Raw genomic sequence first — 26166 nt, 5'->3', positions numbered from 1 at the left:
AAATGTCCAGGATATCTCCTCCATTGTCATTCTCTACCTACCCCAGACCCGTAAATTGAGTCAGACAAAGACTGGTATGCAAATGACGGTGTTTTGTCGGTGAGGGCAAACCATCCATGATCAGGTTTCTCGTCAGTAATAGTTTCTCTGTTAAAGTTTTGTGCCTTCGGTATTCATTCCCTTTCTGCACCAAGATGAACAGGCTAGAAACTTGATCTTTCCAAGTTCTGACGGGACTTTCTTGGTTTAGCACCTATTCTATACACATCCATTAAGCAAAAATACACGCACAATTAAGTTCCTCAGTGGGTACGCGATTGACGACCTGGGGACCCATTCTAAAAATACGCGGATAACTACTATTCTTGTGGACTTGGAAGAGGCGAGGAGACTGGAGTGCCATATCATGCTGTCATGGAAAATTCCAGTACCATGCATGAGCTAGATGAGCTGTTGTTATGATAATACAGAAACAGGATAACCAAGGCCGGGGAGAATACCTATGATATGTAAGGGTCAGCAATTGTGGTGAGCTGAAAGAGACTCCATGGCAGCAAGAGTCAAGCATAGGAATGTCTCTCAGGGTCAAAGTGATAGAAGATGGTGTCGTCTTGTAAAACATGTCTTGTCAAATCCCCTCCTATCAGAAGTTGAGGGCCCGTCTACGATTTCATCATGCATGAGATTGGCCTCTTTTTCTGCTTCGAGATCCACTGGACTCGCGTCTTCGGCCCATGGGGGCTCTTTTTGAGTGTCCCGCTGTGGCCGTTAAAAGTACTGGCTGGACCAGTTGGACTTATCGGATGTTTGGTGTCAGATCCCACGCATCCTGCAGAAGCTACTGCAGACTGCAAGCCATGAGACGCTTCTCTCTGCCGACATCGAGCCCAACGGCCTCGATCATATGCCAGAGGAATCCCAGAACTGCGGGTACTTGAAAAGAATGGCTGCGGCTTAAGGAGTAATTGGTGTTTTCGTATCTTGCAGCGCGGACAATAAGAGTTGAGTTGCAGAAACTTGGCCGAGTTAAAAAGAAGTTCATTCAGCAGCTGAGTCGGTTCACACACATATCGACTGGGTAGTCTTGTTTACTGGAAGATTGAGATATTTGTTTCCTTCCTGGAAACGGCGAGTCATTGTCACATTGATTACACATTTGTTAATATCGCCAGAATAGCTTCAAGAGCTGTTGATTAGGTTAAACACAACGCCAAGCGATACCAGACTGTTTGGCTTGATCTAACGTTAGCCGCTATCAATTGTCCGGCTCAAAAGTCACAACCTGAAAGAAACAGCCGAGAAAAGCCATGACCCTTTCCAGACGAGACACACACACAAGCGCGAACCCCTAAAGGAGCTAAAGCGTGAAAATCAATCGTATCTCAATGTTGATCCTCTCAACGTCTATGATGCTCATTGGTGATTGGCACGTCCGACGTGGATCAGTTACTAAGCCAGGCTTATCCCCTGAATGTCCCTTGCTTTGATTCAATTCATGGATGTGTATGTATGTCTTGTACTGTACTGTACACGCAAGTATTTTGTGCAGCGGCCGAAAAACGTCCAGACCCCTGAGTATGTATCCCGTAGTCGCTGTCTGCTGTGAGGTGGTTTTTTTCTTCTCAAGACCCCGAAATCCGTTTCGGTCTTCTCTAGTTTGAGACGGCAACAAACAAAGGACCGCCGACAAGCGACGACGGGACGGAAAGGAAAGAAATTCAGGGACTTCATCTCAAGCACCAATATAACCTCGCACAGAGACAGCACCAATGTTTGAGCCCTTCCCGGTCCCGTCAGCTGGTCACTGGGTAATGCAGCAAAGAGAGCACAGGCAAAAGCCATCAAACTAGCACGGACAGGAGTTTGTTCCTGGATCAATGCTCTCTGCCTCTTTCGCGACAGCCTAGAAAGCACAACAGAAACAGAGTGAGAGATGAGAGACTCTCGACGTGGTCACTCTACCGAACCAGGCTCCCTGCTAGCTCCGTGCAGCGGTGACCAATGGTGGACGTACTGGCCCTTCTGGCATTGACAAGACCCGCTCAAGTCTCCTGGGAGTTGTGGGATTTTCACTTGGGGAATCCCTGGGATGGCTCCACGAGCACCTCGTGTTTAGGACGAGTGCGGGTGCATGAGAGGCATGTGTGAATATCGACCATCTCGAGATGCCAACAGCAACCAGACCAGACCAGACCAGACGGACGGAGAGAATTGGCTTACGACGTCTTGCCCCTTGTCCCCTGCATGCTGACAATACTTTATGTGTCTCCAGGACTACGGAACGGTTACCAGCCTGATACGTTGTCTTTGAACGCGTGAGGTTGTGTTATCATTGTCGTGATCAAGCTGAACAAGACCCAAGAGCCGATGGATGTTTGAGTGAGACAGATGAATCGCGGCAGTCACTTGCCTCTTCCTTCCTAGCGATCAATCCTCGTTCGAGGCTATTTTCTGAATAGGCGTTAGATTGCAACCACACTGCTGTCACGCTCATGTCGAAAGGGTTGCATGTCCGAGATCACTCCCACGATGGGCCGCGTGGTGGGAGTGTACCCGGAATTTGGGTCTTGGACCGCTAAATTATAGGGACTTCACTGCTGTCTGTGCCCTGTAGAAACAAACTTTGGCAGTCCACTGTACATAGTGAGCTTCTGCACCACGGGGTCCCTTTTCTGCAAGTCCGACTAGGACCATCCCATGCATTATTAGCGTGTGGATAACACGAGTTACGTACCCACCTGGGCTCTTGAGGTTTCTCAATCACCTCACCTCACTTTCTGAACAACAGATTGACTTCTTCACCATCTCATCTCATCGTCTCGTTCTTTCTCCTTGTTCAGGTCTTTTCTTCCCTTTCCTTTCTATTCTCCTCCTCATTATCGCCATCACCGCAATCCATCGCCATTTTGGCCTTCTCTGCCCCTCGTCTCCCCGGCTCGACTTTCTCCAGATTGCCGTACCCCTTTCTCTCGGCCGTCGCTTGCCCCGAATCTCCCAGAACCCTTGGAACGCTCTCGATCTTTCGATCTTGCACATTCTACATCCATCGTCTCCTGTGATCGATCGTTTGGCCTCAGACCTCGACACTTGTAGCATTCTATCCGCAGTTGCATTTGCTTAGCCATTCGCTTCTGCTCTCTCCAGACCCCTGTGACGATTCTCGACCACTGGAAATCTTGCCTGCCCTGTCGATCATAGCCCTCATCTCGCGAGCGAACTCCGTAATACTTTGTTTCCTCGCCTCACTCGTCTACTTCACCGTTCTATTGCCCCGAACTCTCGACGATCCTCTCATGTTCCGTTACAACTAGGTCGAGATTCAAGCTGTCTGTCACGACTCTTGATCTTGTCCCCAATCTCCATTAGCATATCTCGTCTCGTAGCAGAGTCAAAGTCTGCTCACGGTAATAGTGAGCTGCTTCCTCAGCACGATCAATTCCCTTTGTTTCTGGTCGCTGGCGTCCTTAATCACAGCCTCCTTATCTTCTTTCGTTTGTCATAAAATTATAACAGGAAAAAAAAAGTAGGTAGGTGGTAACGCAAATCTCTCCCGGCTCTCTGCAGGAAGGCGACCCAAGAAGGGATATCCGGATTGTTCAATCTTTCTTCGGTCTTTGCAAGCCGTATCTAGTGGAAGCTGTGCTAACATGAATCTTGGCCAGTTACTCTTCTGTTAAGTGCAAACATACTGCACCTCGAACCGACCTCGTCCGATCCCTTCGAATCAAGACCGAAGGTATTCAACAGGCACTCTCGTTGTCACGCTTGTTGACGGCTGCTTTACTGCTTGTTATACGTCAACGCAAACTATGGCTGCTCTGGTTCAGACCTTTCCCCAGCAAACTGCAACGGTTACAATGCTCCAGACCCGACCGTCTTCTTCAACAAGCATGATACCCAACAACCAAGGCCAGGCTGGCCTTCAGTATGCGGCAGCGGCTCAAGCCCCAAGATATGCTGTTCCCTCTCCCACTGGCTACCGGGGTAGTTCGACTCCTGTCCAGCAATACGCTTTCACTAGCACACCGACCCTGAACCACACACAATCTTGGCAACCGCAAGGTCAACCGACGCGGAACTATAACCACAACGCCAACTACGGCGGTCGCCAGTTTAGCTCCTCAGCTACCAACGTGCAATACAATGCCATGGGCGTTGGCCAAACGGGTGCTCGTGATGACTCTGCCATTCCTCAGCGACGAAACATTGTACCCGCTCCTCGACCTCATTCCGCTTTCCTCGCTGGCCCTACACAACCAACCTCTCCAACTTCTTCAAGCAAAGCTGCACCTGACAGGTATAGACGGTCACTTACTCCTCAACAAAACCAGCACGGGCGTTCTCAGAGCACAGCTGTCCCAGTGAATGGAATGCCTACTGCTACTCAACTCTATAATGGCCCCAATCCTAGCCGCTCGGCGATTCCAAACAGACCGAACAGCTTCTATAACGCTATGCCTGGCACATCTATGGATGATATGCAACTTCTTCAATCTCCCATGGATGATTCAAACCGATCCCGTCGTCGAAGTCTTCGTGCCGATTCTGACCTGTCGAAGCCTGCTACGCTTGAAAAGAGCAAAGCAGACGGAAATTCTCAAACACTGCGTGTTGTTACTAACGCCGCCGCACACTCGCGCAACGGAAGTTCTGAGAGTGTAAGTTCCAGCCGCAGCAGCCACTCTCGACCATCCTCGGTAAGTTGACGATCCTTGAAACACTATCCAATCAGCAATGGGTGGTAAAACTTGAATGCTAACAGGGATGTTCTGCAGTCTGCCAACCGTAATGTGTCTGCCCCCACTGGAAACCCCTCTTCCCAGGCAAACAGCGAAGTCACTTCTAAGCAAGATCACGCCAAGGTCAACATCCCAGCTCGAGGATCATCTTCCGATGCGATTAAACGCACTACAAACCCTTCACCTCTCTCTAGACCAGCTACCATGGCTAGCGAGGTCGCTGAAGACAGATCTTCCAATGCGTCAGGTGCGGGTAAAGTAGAGTCACCTGCGGCTAAACAGCTTGCTGCTATCAAGGATAAAGGACGCAAATCCAAGAGCAAGACCTCCAGACTGCGACGCGCTTTCTCGTTTGGAAGCGCTGCCGATTTCCGCAATGCTGATGAGGGTGAGGGAACTGATAAGACAGAACCCTCCAAACTCCACAAGGACCCAACGGCCGATGAAGCCTACGATGCCGAGCAAGCACGTATCGCGGAAGCGCAGGAGGCTGCAGGCCTCGGACACAGTATCTATGGTGGCCGATTCTTTGGTGGCTCAACCGATAACCTCTCCATCTCCTCGACAGCGTCATCAGCTTCCATCATGATTCGAAAGATGGGCCGAGGTATGAAGAAGGGTGGTCGATCTTTTGTTGGAATTTTCCGACCCAAGTCAGTGATTGGAGTTGCTCCTGCTGATGGACCTATGAAGCCCGAGGCTAGCCAAGCTGCTGTATCGATGGTCACTGTCGAGGCTGAGACTCAACGAGTTAACGTGTCGGCCGATCCCAGACAGACAGATACCTTTCCCCACCTCGAGCGCAATTCGATCGATACCAATCTGGGTGCTGAGATTGCTGAGCGTCTTGGGAGCTCTGGAACTGACAACTCGAATTCGCGTAAGAGTATTGTTGGAGGCGACAGGGAACGTGCGGAGGTGCTTGCTGCCGTCCGCAAGGGAATTTTGAAGCGTAAGTCTAAAGATTTTAGTACGAATTCTCCTGCTAACAGTCTGTAGGCCCCGGCTCAGCCAGCCCTTCTATCCGCCCTGCTGATTCCTCTCCTGGCCTTGACCTCCCCAGCGTTCCTGCTGTCACCGATTCCCCTAACTCCAGTGCCCCTAGCACTCCCAACGACGAGTCTCAGGGCCATCGCCGAACAGGCTCGATTGCTATTGGCAGCGAAGACTACTTCATGTCCGCTTTGAGGCTACGACAGGACAGCAAGAGCGCACCAAACACCCCCCACGGATCTACCAAGCGTAACGCTACTTTCTCGCCCCGTATCGTCTTCCACGATACTTGGCCTAGTCAGGAGTACGATCGTCGCGGTGAGATTGCTACCTGCAACCGATTGACTCCCATGCTTGCGCAGCAGATCAAGGAGGAGCTGAATACCTTCAAGATGGTACGTTTTATAGAACATTAACAACCTCAACGGCACAGCAGTTACTAACGGGTTATAGGAAATGGAGGTTCACGAAAACTCAAAGATTTACACGCACTTTTTCTGATGATGGCAATGCCCACCACGAGGAGCGAAGCTTGTTAGCGCAGTGTTTTGTTTCCTTGACTGATACCGGAGATCAAGCCGGAATCTTGTATTGCAAGCAACCATATTAACCGCTTGGGCGTTTGGGACAGCATTGTACGGTGTTAATGGTGTTGATCACTCTAACCAGTCTCTACATGTCATGTGGAATTTAGACCAAAGAGTCATACATTTCTTTAATCTTGCTTTTCTTCATCTCTCTTTTCTTTTCATCTGGGACCGACGAGGAATGGAGCGTAATGGAAATTACATACATACATACATATTTCTGGGCTTGCAGCAGTGTAACCATCGAAACGGGGACACCGCGTTAACTCACAGAACGTCATTTGTTAGTCTTGTCGACATGAACCCAAAAAAATCAATGGAATGGATACATCATTAAGTTTGAATTGCCTGGCCGGATCATTTTTCGTTGCCCTGTGAATGTTTGAGACAATACTTTACCTTGTTTTGAGCTCATCAGTATCCGTATAAGTGCCATGCTCAGGTTTGTTCCGAGTTGGCTTTCTTGATCCAGGCATCAGGGGCTTAACATGATCATTAATCTCGATTGCGTGTACACTTCAGATTTTGTTCGATCTTCATTTTGATTCAGGGGATCGAATCAATTTATAGATAAGGGGAGGGTATGGTGTACTTTGAGGACACAGTACTGTACATGATTTGTGGTGTAGGTGGTTGCTTGGCACCTTTAAAGTGGCGGACCCACTATTGGAGGTACATGAGAAGAATGAAACGGTACATGTACATGTACATGTACTCTGTACTCTCTACCCACTCATTGGATCTCTCGGAAATAAGGCTTAAGCCTCAAGGTCCCCGCGATCTCTTCAGCCACAACTACCCCCCACCCCCACATCCGGGCCGTAACACTACTCGGAGGTAAAACATTGGGAAAAAAATTATTTTGGTGGTCATACAAAGCTAGTGAGCACTCCCTCTTAACCACTTTGCGCCACGTCTCGTTGAACACTCTGGATCGATTAACAGGACGAGCCTGGCTCTTGAAGAGTCCGGGATATCTACATCTTTCTGTTCCAAGCCCCCGGTTTATCTGTTTCGCACAGCGCATGTCTACAATGACGACCACAGAGGAGAACCCCACCAGCGCGGGGGAGCGCCCTACTAAGCTGCAAGGACGAGCTTTCTACGAGTCTATTGGAAGCCCCAAGTTCATTGTTGCGCCGATGGTAGATCAGTCTGAATTTGTAAGTTATTGCTCGAACTCGCCATGTGTGAATTGACTGACAACTCAGGCCTGGCGCATGTTGACTCGAAGTTTCATCTCACCCTCTGAGCAAAAGAGTCTTCTTGCCTATACACCCATGCTCCACGCTCGACTCTTTTCGCAGGACGAGAAGTATCGCAAGGCACACTTCCAATCACTCAAACCTGACGGCGAAACTCCCTGGCTTGACGGAAACCCTTCTATCGACCGACCGCTATTCGTCCAGTTCTGCGCCAACGACCCCGAAGCGCTCCTTTCTGCCGCCAAGCAAGTCGCCCCTTACTGCGATGCTGTTGACCTGAACCTCGGATGTCCTCAAGGTATCGCGCGAAAGGGAAAGTATGGTGCTTTCCTCCAGGAAGACCAGGACCTTATCTTCCGCTTGATCAATATCTTGCACAAGGAGCTGCCTGTGCCCGTGACAGCCAAGATTCGGATTCTGGACACGAAGGAGGAGACACTGGCATACGCGCAGAATGTTCTCAAGGCTGGCGCATCCATCCTCACTGTCCACGGTCGACGAAGGGAGCAGAAGGGACATTTAACAGGCCTGGCTGAGTGGAAGATGATTCGATTTTTGAGAGATAGCCTGCCCAAGGAGACAGTCATCTTCGCGAATGGAAACATCCTTCAAGAGGGAGATATCGAGAAGTGCCTCGAAGCTACAGGAGCTGATGGTGTGATGAGTGCTGAGGGCAACCTCAGTGATCCAGCTATCTTCTCAAAGCCACCACCCGTCGGAGAGGAGGGACGAGAATACTGGAGAGGAAAGGATGGAAAAGGGGGATACAGAGTTGATGCTGTGTTCAGACGATATATGGACATCCTCCATGAACACGTTTTTGGAGAGAAGCACATCGAGCGCCGACCACTCTTCATGCCTGGTGACGATACTGAATGGATGAACGAGAGCGAGACAGTTGAGGATGAGCCACCGTCTAAGAAGCGAAGAAAGGATTTAGGCAAGAAGGGAGAACAGGGCCCCAACATGTCAGCCATGCAGCCTCATCTTTTCCATCTATTGCGACACTTTGTCTCCAAGCACACCGACGTGCGAGATATGCTGGCCAAGAGCCGAGCAGGCGACATGGAAGCCTATGAGCGCGTTCTATCTGCGGTGGAACGCAAGGTTGCAGAAGGCCTCATCGAGTACGAGCGCACCAATGGTGAGAGCGTTGCGGAGACACCACTGGCCGAGGGCGAGGAGGACCCTCCCGAGACTGAAAGCTCAATAGGCACACAAAGGCGGTGCCGAAGACCTTGGTGGGTGGTTCAACCGATTATTCGACCTCTACCCAACGAGGCGTTCAAGAAGGGAGCTTTGACTATGAGCAAGAAGGACAAAGTCAAGGCGCAGGAACAGAAACAGGAGGAGAAGGGTAAAAAGGAAGATATCAAGGCTCGAGATGAGGCTTTGGCGGGATAAAGTTATGATTGCGATGAGTTTATATAGATGGCGTATGGGAGTGAAATACTTAGAATAGATCAAAAGATATAGCTTCTCACAATAATGATTTGGAATCCATTTATCTCTTTCAAAATGCAGGGCGGATGAGGAAGTAGAACTGAACAAACATGAAAGGGTTTGGGTGTAAGAGGTGTGATCTCGATGATTTCGAGATGTGGAACAGGAGCTGTAGCCCAAGGTTGTGATGTAAAGTATATATCTGGACAAACTATCAGCATGGCTGTCTACGTTACGATGCCGGTGTCTTACCTACATTCATTCCAGATTGCTTCATGCTCAGAAATCATACTAATATGTCCACTATACAAGCAGACCTAAGAAGGATCGAGGACAAATATATATTTGGCCTTCCTCAATGAACTTACATGGAGTAAGTGTCTCATATGTACAAGCCGGCCTTGCTGCCCCTTGAACGCAAGGATATTATTTGTGTTTATATGTAGAAGAGTATACAAGAGAGAGTACTCAATATTTTGGTACCAAGACTTTGAGAAACTTCTCTTCAAACATATACCTAGACCATGGGTATTCAAAGTAAAATTCATCTATTCACATCGGGATGAAGCATGTTGTGTAACATGATGAGTGAAGAGAGGGATTACATATCTAGGCATAACTGCAGCGCTGCCTGTCTCATAGGAGATGGAATGTCAGCAAAAGCATCTATAGGTTTATCTATCTTCAACGTCACTCAAGATGGATCTGCCATAGAGAGTGCTGTAAGTCCATCAGTGGCCTCTTTAGAATCCCAGGATAGAAAATTGGGTTGTTTGGTTCTTTGTTACCATGTTTGTTGCCGTGTATTAAGAAGTGCAAGTGAGAAGAAAGGAGTACACGGCATGGGTAACTACATACATGTTGAGATTTGTTTGCAACAAACAGACGGCAAGGTATCACAACAAGATGCACTACCAAGGTGAGGTAGTGAGGTATTATAGTAGGTGCCTGTTCGAAAGTTGCCTTGACTTGCCCCTTATTCGACTTCCCACCATCTCCTGTCCCTCTTCTCTTCTTCATCTTCTATCATCCACACAAGAACACTATCTGTGCAACAGAAACAAGTCTTGATTCACAAGACATTATCTCTACCATAACACCGTCCACCGTCCCGTATTCCAAGTTCCGTCATCCCCTGAGTCTGGACTATGGACAACATACCGGCGCTTCCAGCGCAAATTTGGTCTCTGCTGAAGGCCATGTATTCTGCCGGCTTGATTACCACTGATGTATTCAAAAGTTAGTAGAGACTTGCGGCCTGTACTACGGAATCTACTAATCATATATCACTTAGGTTTACTTTCGCCTTGGGCCGGGAGTCCGGTGAACCATGGTTTATTTGGAAGCGACCTTTTCGGGTTTCTTAGAGCTGCCATGGTGTGTAACTGTGTGATTTTCTGCGATCAGCATGGGACTTGCCATCCCCTAGAGAAACCGGCTTTCTTCATTTTTCGCAATGTCAAGTATTCATGCCCTGTTTGAGATGCCAAGAATAGGTAGTATGAGACCGTCATATCAGATTTGGGCTTCCTTATGTTACTAATATCCTTGACCCTTGGAAAGTCATTGATATCTCGTCTTTAGCTTGGATTGTGCCCGAACGAGTCCCTGAAAATAAGATACTTGACTCTATCTGCTGCTCTCCTTAAATCTTTGATATGATATCTGTTGTGACATTCTTTGTTGGTAACATATGGGGTGTTGAATACTGTTTATAAACATCTTTGTTAACTTTGAATTTCAACACGTGAATGACTACCTTCGAGCGGATTTGGATAAACTGAAAGTGTTTTGGACCTTGCTGTTTGTTTCTCTGATTTGTTTTGTTTCTTGGTGCATTGAGGTAGGACTGCAGTCTTGATGCATCTTAGATTTGTGCAAATTCAACATGATCTTTGTATGGCGCTTGCCTAGGCATACAAAGAAACAGAAACAAAAAACTACGACTACAACAACTGAAATAAGTCACCTTTAGCCAAACAAGCTAGGTAATAGTGCCAATGTAAACGTCACTGCCTGACTTGAGTGAGGTATGAGCCCCTTCGTAACCCCAGCACCAGCTTGAATCTCTCTTCTTACTTACAACTCCTTCATCTCAAACACATACAGCAAGAAACTAGCCAGAGCCTTCAAAAGACAAATCTCACAACCGCCTCGTTGTCCCTCACGTCAGATTGTTTGACTCCTTCTTGACCACTAACTCAACATTTTCACAATGGCATGGTTCACTATCATCCTTCAGGCTTTTGGTTTTACGCCAACCGGCCCGCTATTCGGTTAGCAAATACTCTCAAATGAAGAATTTACTATGATGACTTAGGCTTACTAAGGATCGTTCGCGTCTTGGGCTCAGAGCTGGATAGGCAATGTTGCACCTAGAAGCCTCTTTGCAATCTTTTAGAGTGCTGCCATGGGTGGCTACGGAGTCGAGATCTTGGGAAATGTAGTCAATATGTTTTCTGCCATACCGACTTACGCGTCTGGGCGTTTCGTGTGCTCATCTTTTGGCCAAGCGAGAGGAACTGAGAATGGCACTTATGCCGGTTGAGAAAGGATGATAGATTTCTCTCTCCCTCCTCTGCAGTGTTTCTTGATGATATGACGCTGGACCTTCATCTTATGTCTATGAAAGGCCTCTAGATTATCTAACCAAATTAGCAATAAAATCTTTTAAAACAGCTTGATAAGTGTCAGTGAATGCTTGGCTGAGCAAGAGGAACAGGGCTTGCAACCGAGGCGGTGTTTATTCTTCAAGACCACGAAACCGTTAGAGACCTGGTTCATGATTTGGGATAAGTACCTAGTTAATATGTTTCAGTTTGTTCCCAAGTTATGCTAGGTATTGAAAGGCTGAATCGGTGGTTACTTGTTCCAGCTGATGGGTCAGCCGGGCTCCTTGTTCGAGTTGGACATACCACCAATAAGAGAGCGTCATGAACTACTTGCTTTGCGTTGGTTGCAAAGAATCTCACTCACCTGAGGCCGCATTCACTTGGCCTTTTATTTGAACAGCCCCCGGTAGGCCGCGGATTGGGCTACCAAACTCGGTGGTGGTCGATGAACCAACAGTACAGCTGCCTGCCAGCTGGTTGTGTCTAGGTATAACACTATCCCTCCACAGCCTGCATCGCTGATTCTTTTTCTTTTCTCATCCCGAACACCCCAGGAGCCAGAAGAACCCAACACCGACACAGTTTGGACTATAGACTACTTATCTTCTTTCTATCTTGTGAGTGAGTGATACCACAATCGACTCTGGACGCCTGCTAACCATGATATATAGTCTCCCACTCGGAAAATGCAACTTCTTCAGAATGCATCCTCAACAGCCATGATGGCGACTGGAGCAGTACTAGTTGTAGTCCCTGGTCTTGTCGTTACGCCCATCTTGGGTATTCTTGGATTTGGTGCTGGCGGTATTGCTGCCGGTTAGTCTAGCTGCTCTTATATCTGATTTACACTCAAATTCATATCTTAGGCTCGGCTGCCGCTGGTATCCAGAGCGGCATCGGCAGCGTCGCAGCTGGTAGCGCCTTCGCCACTCTTCAGAGTGCTGGTGCTGGGGGCGCCGGCCTTGCTGTTGTCAACGGTATTGTTCAGGTCTCGGGAGCCGTCGTTGTCGGTGCTGGTGGTCTTGCTGCCAAGCTCAAGGGCAAGCTCAAGGGCCAGGGTGATGAGCACAGCGCAAACGGAGATCAGGAAGAAACCGATGGAATCCACAAGGGAGACGATACTGAGGAAATGGTTTCTAAGTCGAAGAAAAACTGAGGAGGCGTACTAGGGGACAAGTATACGTCTGGGCACTGAACGATATTGGTTGTAAACACCTTACCTCGATCGACTGTCTGCACAAAGTTCGGTAATGGCCTGGATATCTTTTCATTCTAGATGGCTGTTAGTTTGATAGAGGACAGTGGATGATTCTCCTCTCCAATAAAGATACACGAACCTATTTTCTAACACTATCATCTCAAATCCGAATAAGTAAACTGCTGTGCGTTTCTTTTACCTGTTTGGACCACAGGAACGAAGGCTAGCGATTCTGGCTCTACCGCCATGTCTAAGATTACCGGGGTCTTTACCTTGATTGAGTTGTAAATGCTTGTGTAGTACTTGGCCTCTATGATTCGTTCTATTAGTAGTTGGGATGCTTGGTGTTGTAGGCAGACTGTAGGATGACAGTGTTGCAGAATACTCGAGCATTAAGGGAAACTGGGTGTATAATCACCAGTTTTATAATTGTAGCAAGAGACTACGGTAAGTCAGATTTTCTTATATCCTTTCATGATTTCAGGTTTGTTGCTAGAAGTAGTTGTTGTTGGTCGCGCTGGTGGCTATCAGTTGGACACTTCCGGTTTTCTCAACCTTCTCAATTTTATGTATTCTTATATATATAGGTATTCTGTATACTTACCTAGCTCTGCCCTTAGGGAATAGAGTCCCAGTATTCTTTATGTTTTATGCTGATTGCGCTGATCTGAAGGCTGTGCATCATGAAACAACCCCTATCCTTCTTTCACCCCAGCCATGTGCACTTCAAAAGTGAACATATCGTAGACAGCTGGAGTCCTTCTGCACCCGTTTACCTTAGCCATTTCGTGTTATGCAGTGCCACTGTGAAGAATACCTTAGTAGATGCTGCCTTACTGCCTGCCCGCTTAAGTTGTCACTGAATCACCGTCACACTGCCTGCCACTGTTACACCTCGTGCCCTGCCTTAGGCACCTTTCTCTGCCTTAAATCTCCGCCCTGTTTCTTATTTTGATCCTCGTCTTGGACTCTCCTTCTCTCCTCTTCTTTTCTAACACAACACAACAGCACAACACACAAAACATACCTACTAGAAGTATCCAACATGTCGACGTCATAGAATGACCAACAAAAAGGTATCGCTTCCTTGTCGCCAGAGGACGACAATAAGCCCAATTGTGAGGGTGAGGGTGAGGGTGAAATCCCGCAGAGTCGGGTTGAGCGTGAGCTGATGCGATTTCGCTGGGTAAGATATCACAAATCAGCATCTTACCAAATTCTATTATTGACAACGTACTCCAGCTTAAAGACGACTTCTTTCGGTCTGCGCCTGTAGTCAAGGAAGAGCCCAAGGCTCCCAGGCGCCAACGTGAGTTCACGCAGGAGTGCCGTCAATTTCACTATAACGGGCATTGCCCCCGAGGTGCATCCTGCGACAAATTCCATTTCGTGCCATGGGAACTGCCCGGCCGTGAATTTAGCGATCACCCTGTGGATCTCTTCTTCGCCAACTTCAAAGGGTTCGATCATCAGCGAACCAAGCCCTTTTATGACGAGTTCTATCGCATGTGCGATCACTTCGGCTGGTCTGATGCCGAGGCCACTGAGCCCTGGCATAATTTCCTCATCGCTCTTGTACAAGAGTTCACCTACGTCTTTGGAGAGAACGAGCGCAACCTGTTGAACTGGCAGAAGATGTTCAAAACCATTGGCTTGCCTGAGCCAACTTCTCTCAGCGAAGCATACACAGTGAGTAAAATACTTGACCCCAGCTATCCCAACTGATGACTTACGATAAAATCAGGTTATGCGTCCAATCCGTGTTGACCTCATAGACATGCTTGAGTCCAGTCGTACTGGTGAACCAGTCCAACGTTTCGAGGCTCTGGGGGATCTTAGCCATTATTCATATGTTCAAGACAAAATCTTTCCCAAACCTCCTGTGTCTCCCAGACGCAAACGCAAGGGTCCCAAGCCTAAGACGTACTCAAGCGGTCTCTTGAAGATGATGCTTCGTGAGATCTCTTTCAAAAACCAATATAAGGGGACCAGGCTCGGGGGCACCGAGCTGGGCCTGGATGATGGCGATTCTGCATCTGAATCGCGTTAAGCTGTCTTCGGCCGCGCCCATCATCATCACCATTACCATCATCATTTCTTCTTTAGTGACAGTCTTCTCCTCCTGCTGGTCAACACCTCAAACCATTAAGCAGCTTCTTTCGCGCCAGTCAGCAATTCTTCTTCTGGTGTGAGCCACAACTTCTTCAACATTCTTCTTTCTTTGGCGCGAGCCACCCTTCTTCCTCTGTCTGAGGCCTGACACGCTTCACCTTACAACTTCTTTGGCGTGAACCACCCTCCTTCTTCTTTAGCGTGAGCTACCCTTCTTATTTTCTTGGCGCGAGCTACCCAACCTTCTTCTTCCCAGAATTGGGACCTTGAGAACGCCTGAGAAGCTTGTGGTTTCGCAACCCAAGTGGAGGCACCAGATCGATGGCTGGCACCTTCACGTGGTGATCTGGGTCATTACAGATGGTATTTCCTCTGGAAGCTAAGACCAGCCAGTTGTGCAGTGTCAATGTGATTGCACTATTTGTGAGTTTGATACCTGGACAGATGCTAGAACCAAGCTCGACTATATGGCTAACGGTATGCTTCCGTGCAGGGCAACAGAGATATCGACCTACATGGCTCCGATGAAACTCGATGCCCCTATGCTATGTAGCATAAGTAACTCGCATTGTCCCCGACATCATTGCCTTATCTTAAGATGCTTACCTCGGCGAAGCCAAGACCAGCCATGCATATTGCATCCGGGTATCGCATCTATAAACTTTTAGTTAAGTTGTCGCCTGGAGAAAGCATGCCAGGAGAATTATGGAGCCGAGGTCGGTAGGAAGCAAGGTTATTGCTTTGCGTAAGTACGTAGTCAATGATTTCGTTCAGTTTTAATTAACCTCTATTAATAAACCATCTACTAGTCTGCATTCATATAACGATCTTTATGTTGAGTAGACATTTTGATCTCTGTAGGGTACACATCTAGCTGTCTTTTCTACCATATCCCCTAAGAATCGACTCTTCGCTCCTCTTTTTTTTTCGCAAGAACTCTTTTCATTCTCCTGTCAAATCCACTGTGCAACATTCTCAGAAAGGCTAGCATTTCCTCATCTTCTCTATCCTGAAGATCGAGACAAAATATACAGTGCCCCTCTTGGTCACAACAGATGCCGTACTTGCGGTGATCATGTGCACTGAACTTGACTTGGCCCTGACGCAAGATCTTTGATAGATGCTCAAAGTAGTCCTCAGGGTTGTTATGTGTTCTATGAAGCTCTGGGAGGGCCGTATGGATGATCTGGCCAAAGAATGATGCGCCTAATCATAGTCAGTGCCAGGGGTCGTGTGGTTATGATGGCCGATCTACCTCCTATAACGGCAAAGAATACCGTAGCAAGAGTATAGCCCCAGGCCTCTTGTGGCATCTGGATTGGTGAGTTTCCAATCAGAAGGAAAGTTATGATAAGAACGGTAAGGCAGATGGTGGTGAGCTCCATGATGTAAGTTTGAGAGTGTGTTATTAAACAGATAGCTTTCCTACAAAGAAGAATAAATACATAGCATTGAGAATCAATAGCTTATGTCATTCCCACACATCACTCATCAGTATAAACAAAGAATGGCTTTTAGTGTTATTCATTGTAGAATTTCCTTTGTTATGCTGTAGCCAACAACATGCAAGGCTTTAACAAACAAAGCTCAGAAACATAGCTATCGGGTGGTTGCAGATTTTAGGTAATAAAACGTCGATATCAGACCATCACCAGGTATACCAATATTGGTAGGTTTCAAGAAGCTCTTGTTCAAGTCAGGACACTTTGAGAAGTGTATGGTTTCAAGAAGTGTTGACTGCCGTATCTCTCCGATGCAGAGGTAACTTGAGGATAATACATTCTGTTCTCTTCTTGTTCTTGGCCTAGATGTTCAGATATTCAAATCTATGCTCTCAGAGAACCATCTACTTCTTCAATATACCAATGATACGAAAAGGACAAGACTCCTTTTTAGTTGAGCATGGTCAGTATGCATCCATCACATCTCCATGTCCCAGTCCCCAACTCAACCCTCAAAGGGATTTGTAGTCTCGACGCTTGAATGCTACATGTTCAAAACTGTTGAGAGTCTGGTCGCGAGCACAGTCACGTCAACGTCCAGATTTTCCAAGCCAGCGCTTCCTAAAAACAGGTCAACCACTCTGTTGGCGCAAAACATGCCTGATAGACATACCAACGCCAATCGCGACGATACCAAGAGCCATAGGGCCGATACAAGTATTAGTGTTTCTCGTCTTTGAGCTCATCATGATAATACAGATGCCAAATGCAGTGACGTTGTTGCTGGCCTTGGGCGGTTCCTTGGAAGTTTCCATACTGATAACTGTGTCGATTTTACCAGATGGAAAGAATAGGAGAAGCGGGATAGCTGAGGATCTGAGATATGTTTCCAGAGATCAACGGTATTTATATTCATAGAAAAGCTGCTATTCTCCAACCAGAGCCTCCCCTTTATGAAGGATGAAACTATTCACTTTCTCATGATGCATCCGACAAAGAACATGAAATTCACCATTGAAGAAATTCTACGGACAATGAAGCTGGGTCTCAAAAGCTTACAATTTTGGTAGTCCCGCTGATGATGCAACTCCTTAACCTGGTCTTCTAATTATAAACAAGCCCTGTCTTTCGTTATTTCCAGCTCCTTATTCTCCGTCCATTCAACTTCCCCTTCGCCCTCGCTTCATCGGTGGCGGTGATCGAGAAACACTATCGCTATAACGTCTCCTCTTTGGAGGCACAGGGCTCAAAGATTTCTTTGCTCCACGGCGCGGGGGGCTAGGTGACCGCGAGTAAGAGGCTTGGCGACCATTGCGCGCAGGTGATGGCGATACGCTGTCTGGCCTGGCTCTTCTTGGAGGCGGGGATCGCGAATCGTATGAAGGAGAGCGACTATATTGCTTGCCAGCATCTCGCGGTCCATCACTGACGGAAGAGCTGTTGCGCCGATGTGTGGCTGGGCCGGCGTTTCCGCGCGGTCGGCCTCGTCGAGGTGGGCTGCCAGAGTATGACCTCTCCCGTTTTCTCACAGGAGAAGGAGATCGGCTCTGGGAATCATATGAGCGGCTTCGCCCATCTCGAGCTGGAGGGAGCGGCGACCGTCCTTCCGAAGCAAAGGAGTCCTTGCGCCCACGTGCTTGACGTGGAGGCGTGCGGGAACGACTTCGAGATGAGTATGAGGCGCTGCGAGCCCGACCCTTGCCGTTTCGTGGGGCAGGGGATCGTGAGCGGCTCTCACTGTCGTAACGACGTCCTCGTCGGGGAGGGCTGGCAGAGCGAGAGTCGCTGCGCGCCCTTCCTCGTGCAGACACAGATCTTGAGTAAGACCTTGATCGCGACGAACTGTATGAACGTCCCCGGCTTCTTCGATCAGGAGACCGAGAAAGAGTTCTTCCTCGATCAGCGGCCTTACGTGGTGTTCGCGATCTAGATCGAGATCGCGAGTAAGAAGAGCCCGTGTACGACGAGTAGCTTGAAACTGAATCAGAGTCTGAACCAGCCGCAGGGGGTGCAGGTAAAGCAGGTTTGGGCATGTTCTGTAGGTAGGTTCGCATCTCTTCTGTGAGAGCACCCATACCAATACTTGTAAAGTAGTTGATGGAGAATCTGATGTTGCGGGGGTTGTCCTTGGGGAAGAGGCCTTCCAGGTTGGGGCGCAGGGTTTCGTCTGTCATACGTGCCCTCAGCTTGGGCATGCCGGTTTCCTCTGCGATGAACTGAAACAGGATCTTGATAAAGATACGGCTACTGGATGTGGTCTCGTCCTCGTTCAAGTGAATGACGGATAGACAGTGCCAGCCCAGGGCATCTGAAGCAAACATGTGACCAAACAGCATCGCAATATTGCGCAATTTGTTGTTCTCGTATCGATGAATCGTGTCGTAGTACTTGGCAAAAGCCTGCTCAAACAGGTCGCACCACAGTCGGTTGATCTTGGCGAAGCGCTCACCAATCATGCCAAAGAACTTGGTGTACGTCTTTTCTTGTGAACAGCACTCCACGATCATGGAGGGAAGTTCAGGTTCCTGGCCGGCAGGGAGGTTGATCTTCATGAGCTTGTGGACAGCTTCCTCAGGATCAGCACTAGACATGATAGTGAGGTAGATAGTCCTTCGTAGATTGACCAGATCGGCATTAGACTGGTCCTTGATCTCCATGGCTTTCGTCTTCTCGTCCTCCTCGTCTTCGGAGGAACTCTCGTATTCATCCTCGTCATCCTCGTCGTCGCTACCTTCGCCTAGGATCTCAGCCTTCAGCTTCTTGTACGCCTCTTCGTGCTCCTCCCACTCCGGGTCGAATTTGAAAATGTTGAGTCCATCTTGCACATCAATTTCACCCTCCAGCTCGATTCGATGTGTGATTTGATCCTCCTCTTCCACCAAGTCCAACTCCTCCTTGACAGCTGGGTTATCCTTGAATTTGTCCTTGCGCACCTGGAACAACACTTCGATCATGTACTGTGTTCGTTTGTCGATATCGGCTTCGTGCAGAATGTTTCGAAATTGGTCAAATACAGCCATGGCAATAGATGGCTGCATCTCCTCCAGGTATTGCCCAACCTCTCGACAGAAACCAACCGCAATCTCAACACTATCGTCGGTCGGCTTATGAAGCAGGAGAAGTAGAATCTGACCAGCGAGCATTTCATGTTGAACCTGCTGGTTGATAAGATGTGCCAGGAAGGTAGTCGAGGAAAGGCAAACAGCCTTGTCGTTTCGCTTGAATCCCTTTCGGAACTGCATAACCAAACGGCGAATCAGGAGCTCGCCGACCTGGGGTAGCTTGGTGTTGACGATAGCAGCCATGGCGGCATAAATCGGTGTGAACGGTAAACTGGCAGCCTGGGCCTTCATGATCGACCGACAAAACAAACCGCGGCCTCGGATAAGATTCTCTCCAAAAAGCTCGGGAACGATGAACTTGATGTTCGCAGTGTTGACCTTGTTGATCAGACCATTGATACTCTTCTTGAGCGCCTCCCATGCCATGCGCTGATACTCCTTGCTCGTCTTATCCGTGATCTGGGCCTGGAGCGCGCGCAGTCGAGCGGGTGGAATATATGTACCGCCGGATCGCATTGTGAGAAGCTTCTCGTACTCTGCCTTTGCAGCCGCTTGTTTCTCCTCTTCGGTTCGCACAGGCGGAGCTTCTCGTTTTTGCCTGGGAGAGGCTGATCGCTGGTCTCTCGCAGGACGATATGAATCGCCATCACGCTTGTCGCTGCGATCGCGGTCCCGACGCGGGAGATCGACCTCGGCGGAAGCCATCGTCAGGAAATTACACTCGCAGTTACAGTCGCGATCGATTTATTCTACCGTATCGATTACTGCGTCCTGAATTTCGATGGCGTGGGGGCAAGAAAGTGAAATTCTTTGCGACTCGAGAAAGATGTCGTTGTTAGCTTCGTCGCGCGCGAAGTAATGTTAACTTTGAAAAAAGATGTTCAGCCACGTTTGGAGCTTCGAGATAATGTGGCTGTGCATTTGTGGCGCCCCACCTTTAGTCGTCACGTCTCCTGAAGCTTGTCCCTAAAGCCAACTGGACTTTTTGACGGCAACCATTTCACCACCAAGAGATATTGCCACGACACTCCTTTATTTCTGCTTCTCGGCCTCAATCTTCATCTCCGCTCAACAAAGACTACACTCGCTCGCTTTGCGCATCTTTGACAATGGTAAGCAGCATCATCTGTCCAGGCCTGATTTACACGCTGTCCCCTTACGCGCTTCAGACCGGGGCATCGTGGCAGCCCCTCGTGGTGCTTCAACTTTACTAACATAATAATTCTTGTTACAGTTGGACAAAATCGTCGGTCTCGCCATGCTCGTGGCCGCTTCCGTCGTCTTCACCTACTACACCATCTGGACTCTGCTCATGGTAAGATGCCCCTCATTTCTCAGCTCGATGCGACTGTACACCCCTACCGATCCATAGACACCAGCTTAGGTATTGAACACATGGTCAACTAACAATTGGTTAGCCCTTTGTCGACGACGATCACCCTCTTCAGAACTTCTTCCCCCCTCGCGTTTGGGCCATTCGCATCCCCGTCATTATCATCCTCCTCGGTTCCGCTGTTGTTGGCTCATTCCTCGGCATGGTTATGATTCGGAGCAACCAGAAGAAGGCTGCAAAGGCAAAGGCTGCCGCGAAGAAGGCCAACTAGACGACGACATGTCGATTATATACTTGTAATCATCCAGTGTCTTTTAATGGCGTTGTTTCGCCCAAGACCTAATCACACTACGGGACTTTGAAGCTTCAGGCCAGCAATGTCTTAATGCAGAAGAGATGAGCACTACAGGGAATGGGTATCTAATCTTTTTCTATTTATAATAAGGCATTATGACCTGCTAAACGACCGTGCTAAAGAGTGTTTCTTCCGTACAAGCAAAATGCCCACATATCAGAATCAAACTCCAACAAACCGGACCAAGAGTTGGGTTGAGCGTAACTAATCATGCTTCACACGAAAAGATACAAACTTTGCTCCATACCGCCAAACAGCTTAAGCAATGAGTTGCCATTCCAGCTTCGTATGCATATAATCAAGCAAAGTCAAGGACCTAGACGCCAACCTCAAGCGCACGTTGTCTGTCTGAGAGTTCTTCTCACACTCTCTGATCTGCAAAGTCAAGGACTTCACAGTCATCCTCAAAAAAGCCATCCTCACCTTGACTTCCACCTTGCGCTCCACGTCGCCTTCTCGTAGTCACCACGATCTGCTCCTGGTCGCCATACTGCATCACGCGCTCCATGGCTGAAGGGGGCAATGCAATATGGTCTTCGGGACCGTCGTACTCCTCCTCAGCAACTGTTGCCAAGCCTAAATCCAGTCGAACCACTGGAATATCCTGACCAAAAGCCCAAGCCATCGTGTTCGAGAATTCATTGGATGAATTTAGTTCCATGGGTTGCCCCTTCTTTTTCTTTTTCTTGGAAGTAGCGTTTTCGTCTAGACTTGTCTCGGCTAGTATAGCTGAGACAACTTCGAGCTGGTCAGCTGTTCCTCTCCGGTACTCGCACAGAGTTACTCGTCGATCCGTGTGGAAAGGTTGGTAAGGCGCACTAGACTCTATCTCAGCTTGAGGGATTGACGATTCCATAGTCTGATCTGTTGCCGCAACTCGAGGTCGGGGGTTCAGTGTCAGCGTGTTTCCTGCGTCCATATCACGGTCCGAGAGGTCGAGGATTTCATCCTGAGCTCCCAGGTCAACCATCTGCCGTACAGCTGGAGCAACCAAGTCGCTGGGTAAAATTGGCACATTGTAATCGTGATACCTGCTAGCCCGTGTGACTCGCCTGCCAGCCTGTACGCTAGATCGGCGACTTCGACAGGAGAAACCTCGGACTAGACCGTTGCCAACCACAAAGAGTCCTTGATGCTTTCTGCTTTTGACCCAGGTCACGCAGGATGCCGAAGGAAGGCCTGAGCTAAGCGGCAAGGACACTCGGTTTTCACCAGTATGCCGAAGCTGGTTGATGGCGGTTCCTGTCTTGCCAAGTGAACTGCTGATACTAGCAGCAATCACTCGCCCACCCATAGCCGCTGAGTCTTTTAGGCTATTGCCAGTCACGTTTTGCACGTTACCACTGCTGCGACGAGGTCGGGAGACAAAGGGTTTTGCAGCTTGATAGGCTGCACCAAAAGCTCCAGTAGCTAAAGAAACAGCAGTGTTCGACTGCTCTGGTGTTGCAGTGCCACTTTCCTGGACAGCCTGGCGACGGCGAGGTGCAGGCCACATGAAGGCACTTGAGGGCATATCAAGTAGATGAACAGTGCCACGCTCAGTCACCATAGCTAATCGCTCCCCCTGCGATTGCGTCCAAGCGACATCGACAATGCGTGCGACAGTCATTCGTGAAAATTGTGCAATTTGGCGGACCTGAGGTCCTGTGCTTGCATTTGGCGTGACAGTGGTCTGGAGAGGGGATGATCGTGTATGTTGAATACGGAACAGATCCCAGACTGTTTGCACATCGCCTTTGCTGCTGGCAGTGAACAGGGATAAAGACGATGGCGAAAATGAAAGAAAACTGCAGCCCAAAGGCGGCGAGAACGTAGTAATCGGATGAATGGTAGATGAATTAGTGAGCGACTCTGCATCAATAATCGACACAAGCCCTGGGTCTTTCGCTCCAACCGGGCCGGCAGGACCATGAGTTGGAGGAAAGTTGACAGGATCGCCACGAGGAGATCGAGTACCAGCCCAGTTCTGGGGAGGCGAGCGGGCTTGTTGAGTTTGCGTTTGGGGGGTTGACGACTTGTTCCAGTATGAATTCCAAGCTTGCAGGCCTTGCTGTCCAACCCACTTAGCGCCTTGAATGAGTTCCTGGGTCGTCTCTCGCATGATCTTATTAACGACACTATCGGAAATAGGAAGATCTACCGATGCAGAAGACGAAGGGAGCTGCGGCGGCGTCACAGTGGCGAGCCCAGGTGCTTTGCCACGAATGGGAAGTGGTACGTGAGCTCTCAACGAGACTTGTGAAGAAGGCGTCGCAGGACAGTAAGCGATCCATCGTCCCCTAACTGCGAGAATCGGTATTTGCGGGTTTGAGCGCGGTGGTGCGGTCGAAGACTGTGTCTTACCAGCCTCCTCTGGCACCTCACCTCGGGGGCTTTGCTGGAGTCTGGTCCAGATCTTTCCGACACATGTAAATATATGGCCATTTTGATCTTCCAACAATTGCAAGTAGACCCAGCATTCGCCGGTAACGCCTGAGCAAACTGCAAGTGTACCCGAGTCCGCTCGAATCGTGAAGGAGCCACTAGGTGAAGGAGGTCTGAAGATTGGGTTCGTGACGGATATTTCAGGGTTGATCGGGATCTTTGGGGCTTGAAGTAAACCATCAACGAGTTGGTTGGTCCTGAGTGAGTACACCTCTACAGACGTTTGATATGAGTCGATGGTCTGTCGCCCTTGGAAGCCATCGTGGTGTGTGAAGACGGATCGAGGGCTTGCTGCCCCATCAAGCCTGGGGCTTGGTCCCTCGTCCTGTACAGAGCCAGGTACAGCTGAGGGTAGAACTGGTCCATGCAATACCACCGCCACAAGAGGGAACAGAGCTTTGTTACTGTTGCCAAGCGTCCAAGGGAGGATCTTGGCATGGTGAACGCCTCCTCGTAGTCCCTTTAGACTGGCAACAGGCTCAAGACCTCTCTTACCCACAGCGTATACATCCAAACCGCCTTCATACCCCGCGATGACGACGTTGCTTGGACCAAATGGGAAATCGGGGCACTCGGGTAACTTGTCGAAGCCAAAGAAATAGCCTCGTTCGCCGGCTTTCATGCCCGAGTTGTTAGTCATGTTGAGGTCGATATCTGGTACACCATAGAAGTGTGGCTGGGGCTGATGAGGCAGAGGCGGATGGTTTCCCATCCTCGAGCCTGGGAACGGGGAGTTGACCGAACTGCGTCGGTAGGGGACACTCGGAGGTGGTGTTTCTGGCGATTGATATTGGGCGTCCATCTGGAAGCTCAAAGGACGTCGGCTGTGGTTTGGTGGGGATAGAGATGAAGGCGAGGGACTCATGAAATGACGCTGTACGGGCCATCCTTGTTGCAGTCGACCTGAGTCCTCATAAGAAGACGGTTGAGTAGGAGGTGAATCGCCCATGATACTGATCAAGTTTCCTGGAGAGCCGGCCATGCCGTTCCTCATCCATTCATTGTTCATACTCGGTGCTGTGCTCACGGAAGCTGGAGTTGTGGACAAAGCAGCCAGCATAGGGGAGACAGCAGGGTTGACATTGTCAGGGCCAGAAGAAGGCTTAATCTCGGGCGTGTCGACGGGGGGCGTGGAAGCGACCGAAGTAGATGAGCTCTTATTATCTCCGCTGCTGCTAATATTTGTATTCACGTTATCCTTGTTGGTGTTGGTGTTGGCGTTACCGTTATTGACAGCGACAGTGCTGTGTGACTGCGGTCAGCTAGGTACTTAAAGTGGTCCATGATAGCCCAGAGGAGTCATGCGGACAGGGAGGCTCACGCGAATTTACCAGCTGTTTGCTTTGTCACGGCCGCGGCGATGCCGCCACTTTCTCTGGCATGTTTCCTCTCCTTCTTAGAAGCTGTCGAGAGGGTCATGGTCAGCTCTCCTGTTTGTTAAAGAGGAGCGCGGTTGCGCAAGCGGTTCGGGATTGGGGATCCCAGTGAGTGCCAGCGGCTGATAGGTCATACACAGATGGAGGGGTATTAAGGTGGGAATAGAGTTCCCAGTAGAGAGGCACTTACAAGGCATATGCAGATTTGGACAAGTGTCGGAGCAGTTTCCTACCCCTAAAACTAGAACGCTGCGCCCGCGTTTCTGCAGAGCGCGTTTGTTATAAATGAGGCGTCAAGTCGATTCTCTTGCAGTCGAGGTGACGCCGGCACTTGTCTAGGCTCGAAGTCTGTGTTCCTATGTATTTCGCTTCGCTCGCACAGATCGGGGGTCGATTCGCAGTAGCTACTATCGGATATGGGAGGCGAAGGAAAGGTAATGCAGATCAATATCGGCCAGAGCGAGTTGAGCTGAGTTGAGTTATTATCGTGAAAGAACGGCGAAGTGCTCGGGATCGTTGGGTTAGCGGCGTAGACCAGCTCGTCGCGTCTATCAAGTTGACTTGAGTTGAGTCGATGCAATATAGAACAGATGCAGATGCAGGTATAGATGAGAAAGGGAAAGATCGTTATAGAGTTGGAAACCAAGGAAATATTCAGACGCTTTGTTGAAGTTTGTATCGTATAGTCATTCACAGTTGTAAGTGAAGGAAGAGAGCTCAAAGGACTGATGGGAGCTGGCCGAAGAGTCACTCTCTGATAGATCCCATCCCATCCAACCCATCCATGTATGGGGCCTAGATTCACACCTCTGTTCCAATGTGACGTGGGGTGTAATAGAGGGGTCGGGTGGCCTAGGGAGGGCAGTAGGCAGTATGGCAGTGGAGGCTGGTAGTGGGCATCACCACCACATGCACTGTAAGCGATAAGGAAGTGGTTCTTGTACTGAAGGGTTGATAAGACGCCCCCTTCGACCCTCCACCTCCACCTCCACTTTCACCCGAACATCATCTTGACGGGCAAATCCATGGCATTGGCGGATCTGCCACTACCCACGCCCACGCCTCGGCCTGTCAGGAACCAAACCAAACAGCCCGCATTTCTAGCTCAACCGGAAGATCAAAGGTTTCTTTTTCGTACCAAACAACTGGATAGGGAGGCATGATTGACACATCCAGTACGCGCGGTTATAGCGCGCAAGCGCATATGCACATACTGTAGTTCGCGATTCTGTTGACCTCGACAGTTTCTGGATAAATGACGAGAACAAGCCTTTAATGGAACAAG

At 49.1% G+C, this 26166-nt stretch overlaps 7 protein-coding genes across 7 annotated transcripts; 5 read left to right on the top strand and 2 right to left on the bottom strand.

The window, feature by feature from the left end:
- Positions 1-3809: 3809 nt before the first annotated feature.
- On the top strand, positions 3810-6233 carry J7337_002403 (uncharacterized protein; the record flags this gene model as incomplete). Its single annotated transcript, XM_044820132.1, has 4 exons — positions 3810-4658; positions 4776-5691; positions 5739-6127; positions 6186-6233. 4 exons carry the CDS (start codon positions 3810-3812, stop codon positions 6231-6233), a joined length of 2202 nt encoding a protein of 733 aa, XP_044684432.1.
- Positions 6234-7353: 1120 nt separating this feature from the next.
- Positions 7354-8928, top strand: J7337_002402 (uncharacterized protein; the record flags this gene model as incomplete). The annotated part of the gene is made up of 2 exons (XM_044820131.1): positions 7354-7482; positions 7531-8928. 2 exons carry the CDS (start codon positions 7354-7356, stop codon positions 8926-8928), a joined length of 1527 nt encoding a protein of 508 aa, XP_044684431.1.
- A 3373-nt stretch (positions 8929-12301) lies between these two features.
- On the top strand, positions 12302-12735 carry J7337_002401 (uncharacterized protein; the record flags this gene model as incomplete). The annotated part of the gene is made up of 2 exons (XM_044820130.1): positions 12302-12395; positions 12446-12735. 2 exons carry the CDS (start codon positions 12302-12304, stop codon positions 12733-12735), a joined length of 384 nt encoding a protein of 127 aa, XP_044684430.1.
- A 516-nt stretch (positions 12736-13251) lies between these two features.
- Positions 13252-14827, top strand: J7337_002400 (uncharacterized protein; the record flags this gene model as incomplete). Its single annotated transcript, XM_044820129.1, has 4 exons — positions 13252-13321; positions 13854-13963; positions 14020-14466; positions 14522-14827. 4 exons carry the CDS (start codon positions 13252-13254, stop codon positions 14825-14827), a joined length of 933 nt encoding a protein of 310 aa, XP_044684429.1.
- A 2664-nt stretch (positions 14828-17491) lies between these two features.
- On the bottom strand, positions 17492-20098 carry CWC22 (pre-mRNA-splicing factor cwc22; the record flags this gene model as incomplete). Its single annotated transcript, XM_044820128.1, has 1 exon — positions 17492-20098. One exon carries the CDS (start codon positions 20096-20098, stop codon positions 17492-17494), a length of 2607 nt encoding a protein of 868 aa, XP_044684428.1.
- A 404-nt stretch (positions 20099-20502) lies between these two features.
- J7337_002398 (uncharacterized protein) lies at positions 20503-20997 on the top strand (the record flags this gene model as incomplete). Its single annotated transcript, XM_044820127.1, has 3 exons — positions 20503-20505; positions 20628-20708; positions 20812-20997. 3 exons carry the CDS (start codon positions 20503-20505, stop codon positions 20995-20997), a joined length of 270 nt encoding a protein of 89 aa, XP_044684427.1.
- Positions 20998-21442: 445 nt separating this feature from the next.
- J7337_002397 (uncharacterized protein) lies at positions 21443-24924 on the bottom strand (the record flags this gene model as incomplete). Its single annotated transcript, XM_044820126.1, has 2 exons — positions 21443-24749; positions 24827-24924. The coding sequence occupies 2 exons, from the start codon at positions 24922-24924 to the stop codon at positions 21443-21445; spliced, it is 3405 nt and encodes a 1134-aa protein (XP_044684426.1).
- Positions 24925-26166: the final 1242 nt, after the last annotated feature.

The sequence above is a fragment of the Fusarium musae genome, chromosome 2 (assembly GCF_019915245.1).
Source record: "Fusarium musae strain F31 chromosome 2, whole genome shotgun sequence".
NCBI classification, from domain to species: domain Eukaryota; kingdom Fungi; phylum Ascomycota; class Sordariomycetes; order Hypocreales; family Nectriaceae; genus Fusarium; species Fusarium musae.
This window is presented reverse-complemented; position numbering and strand designations above follow the sequence as displayed.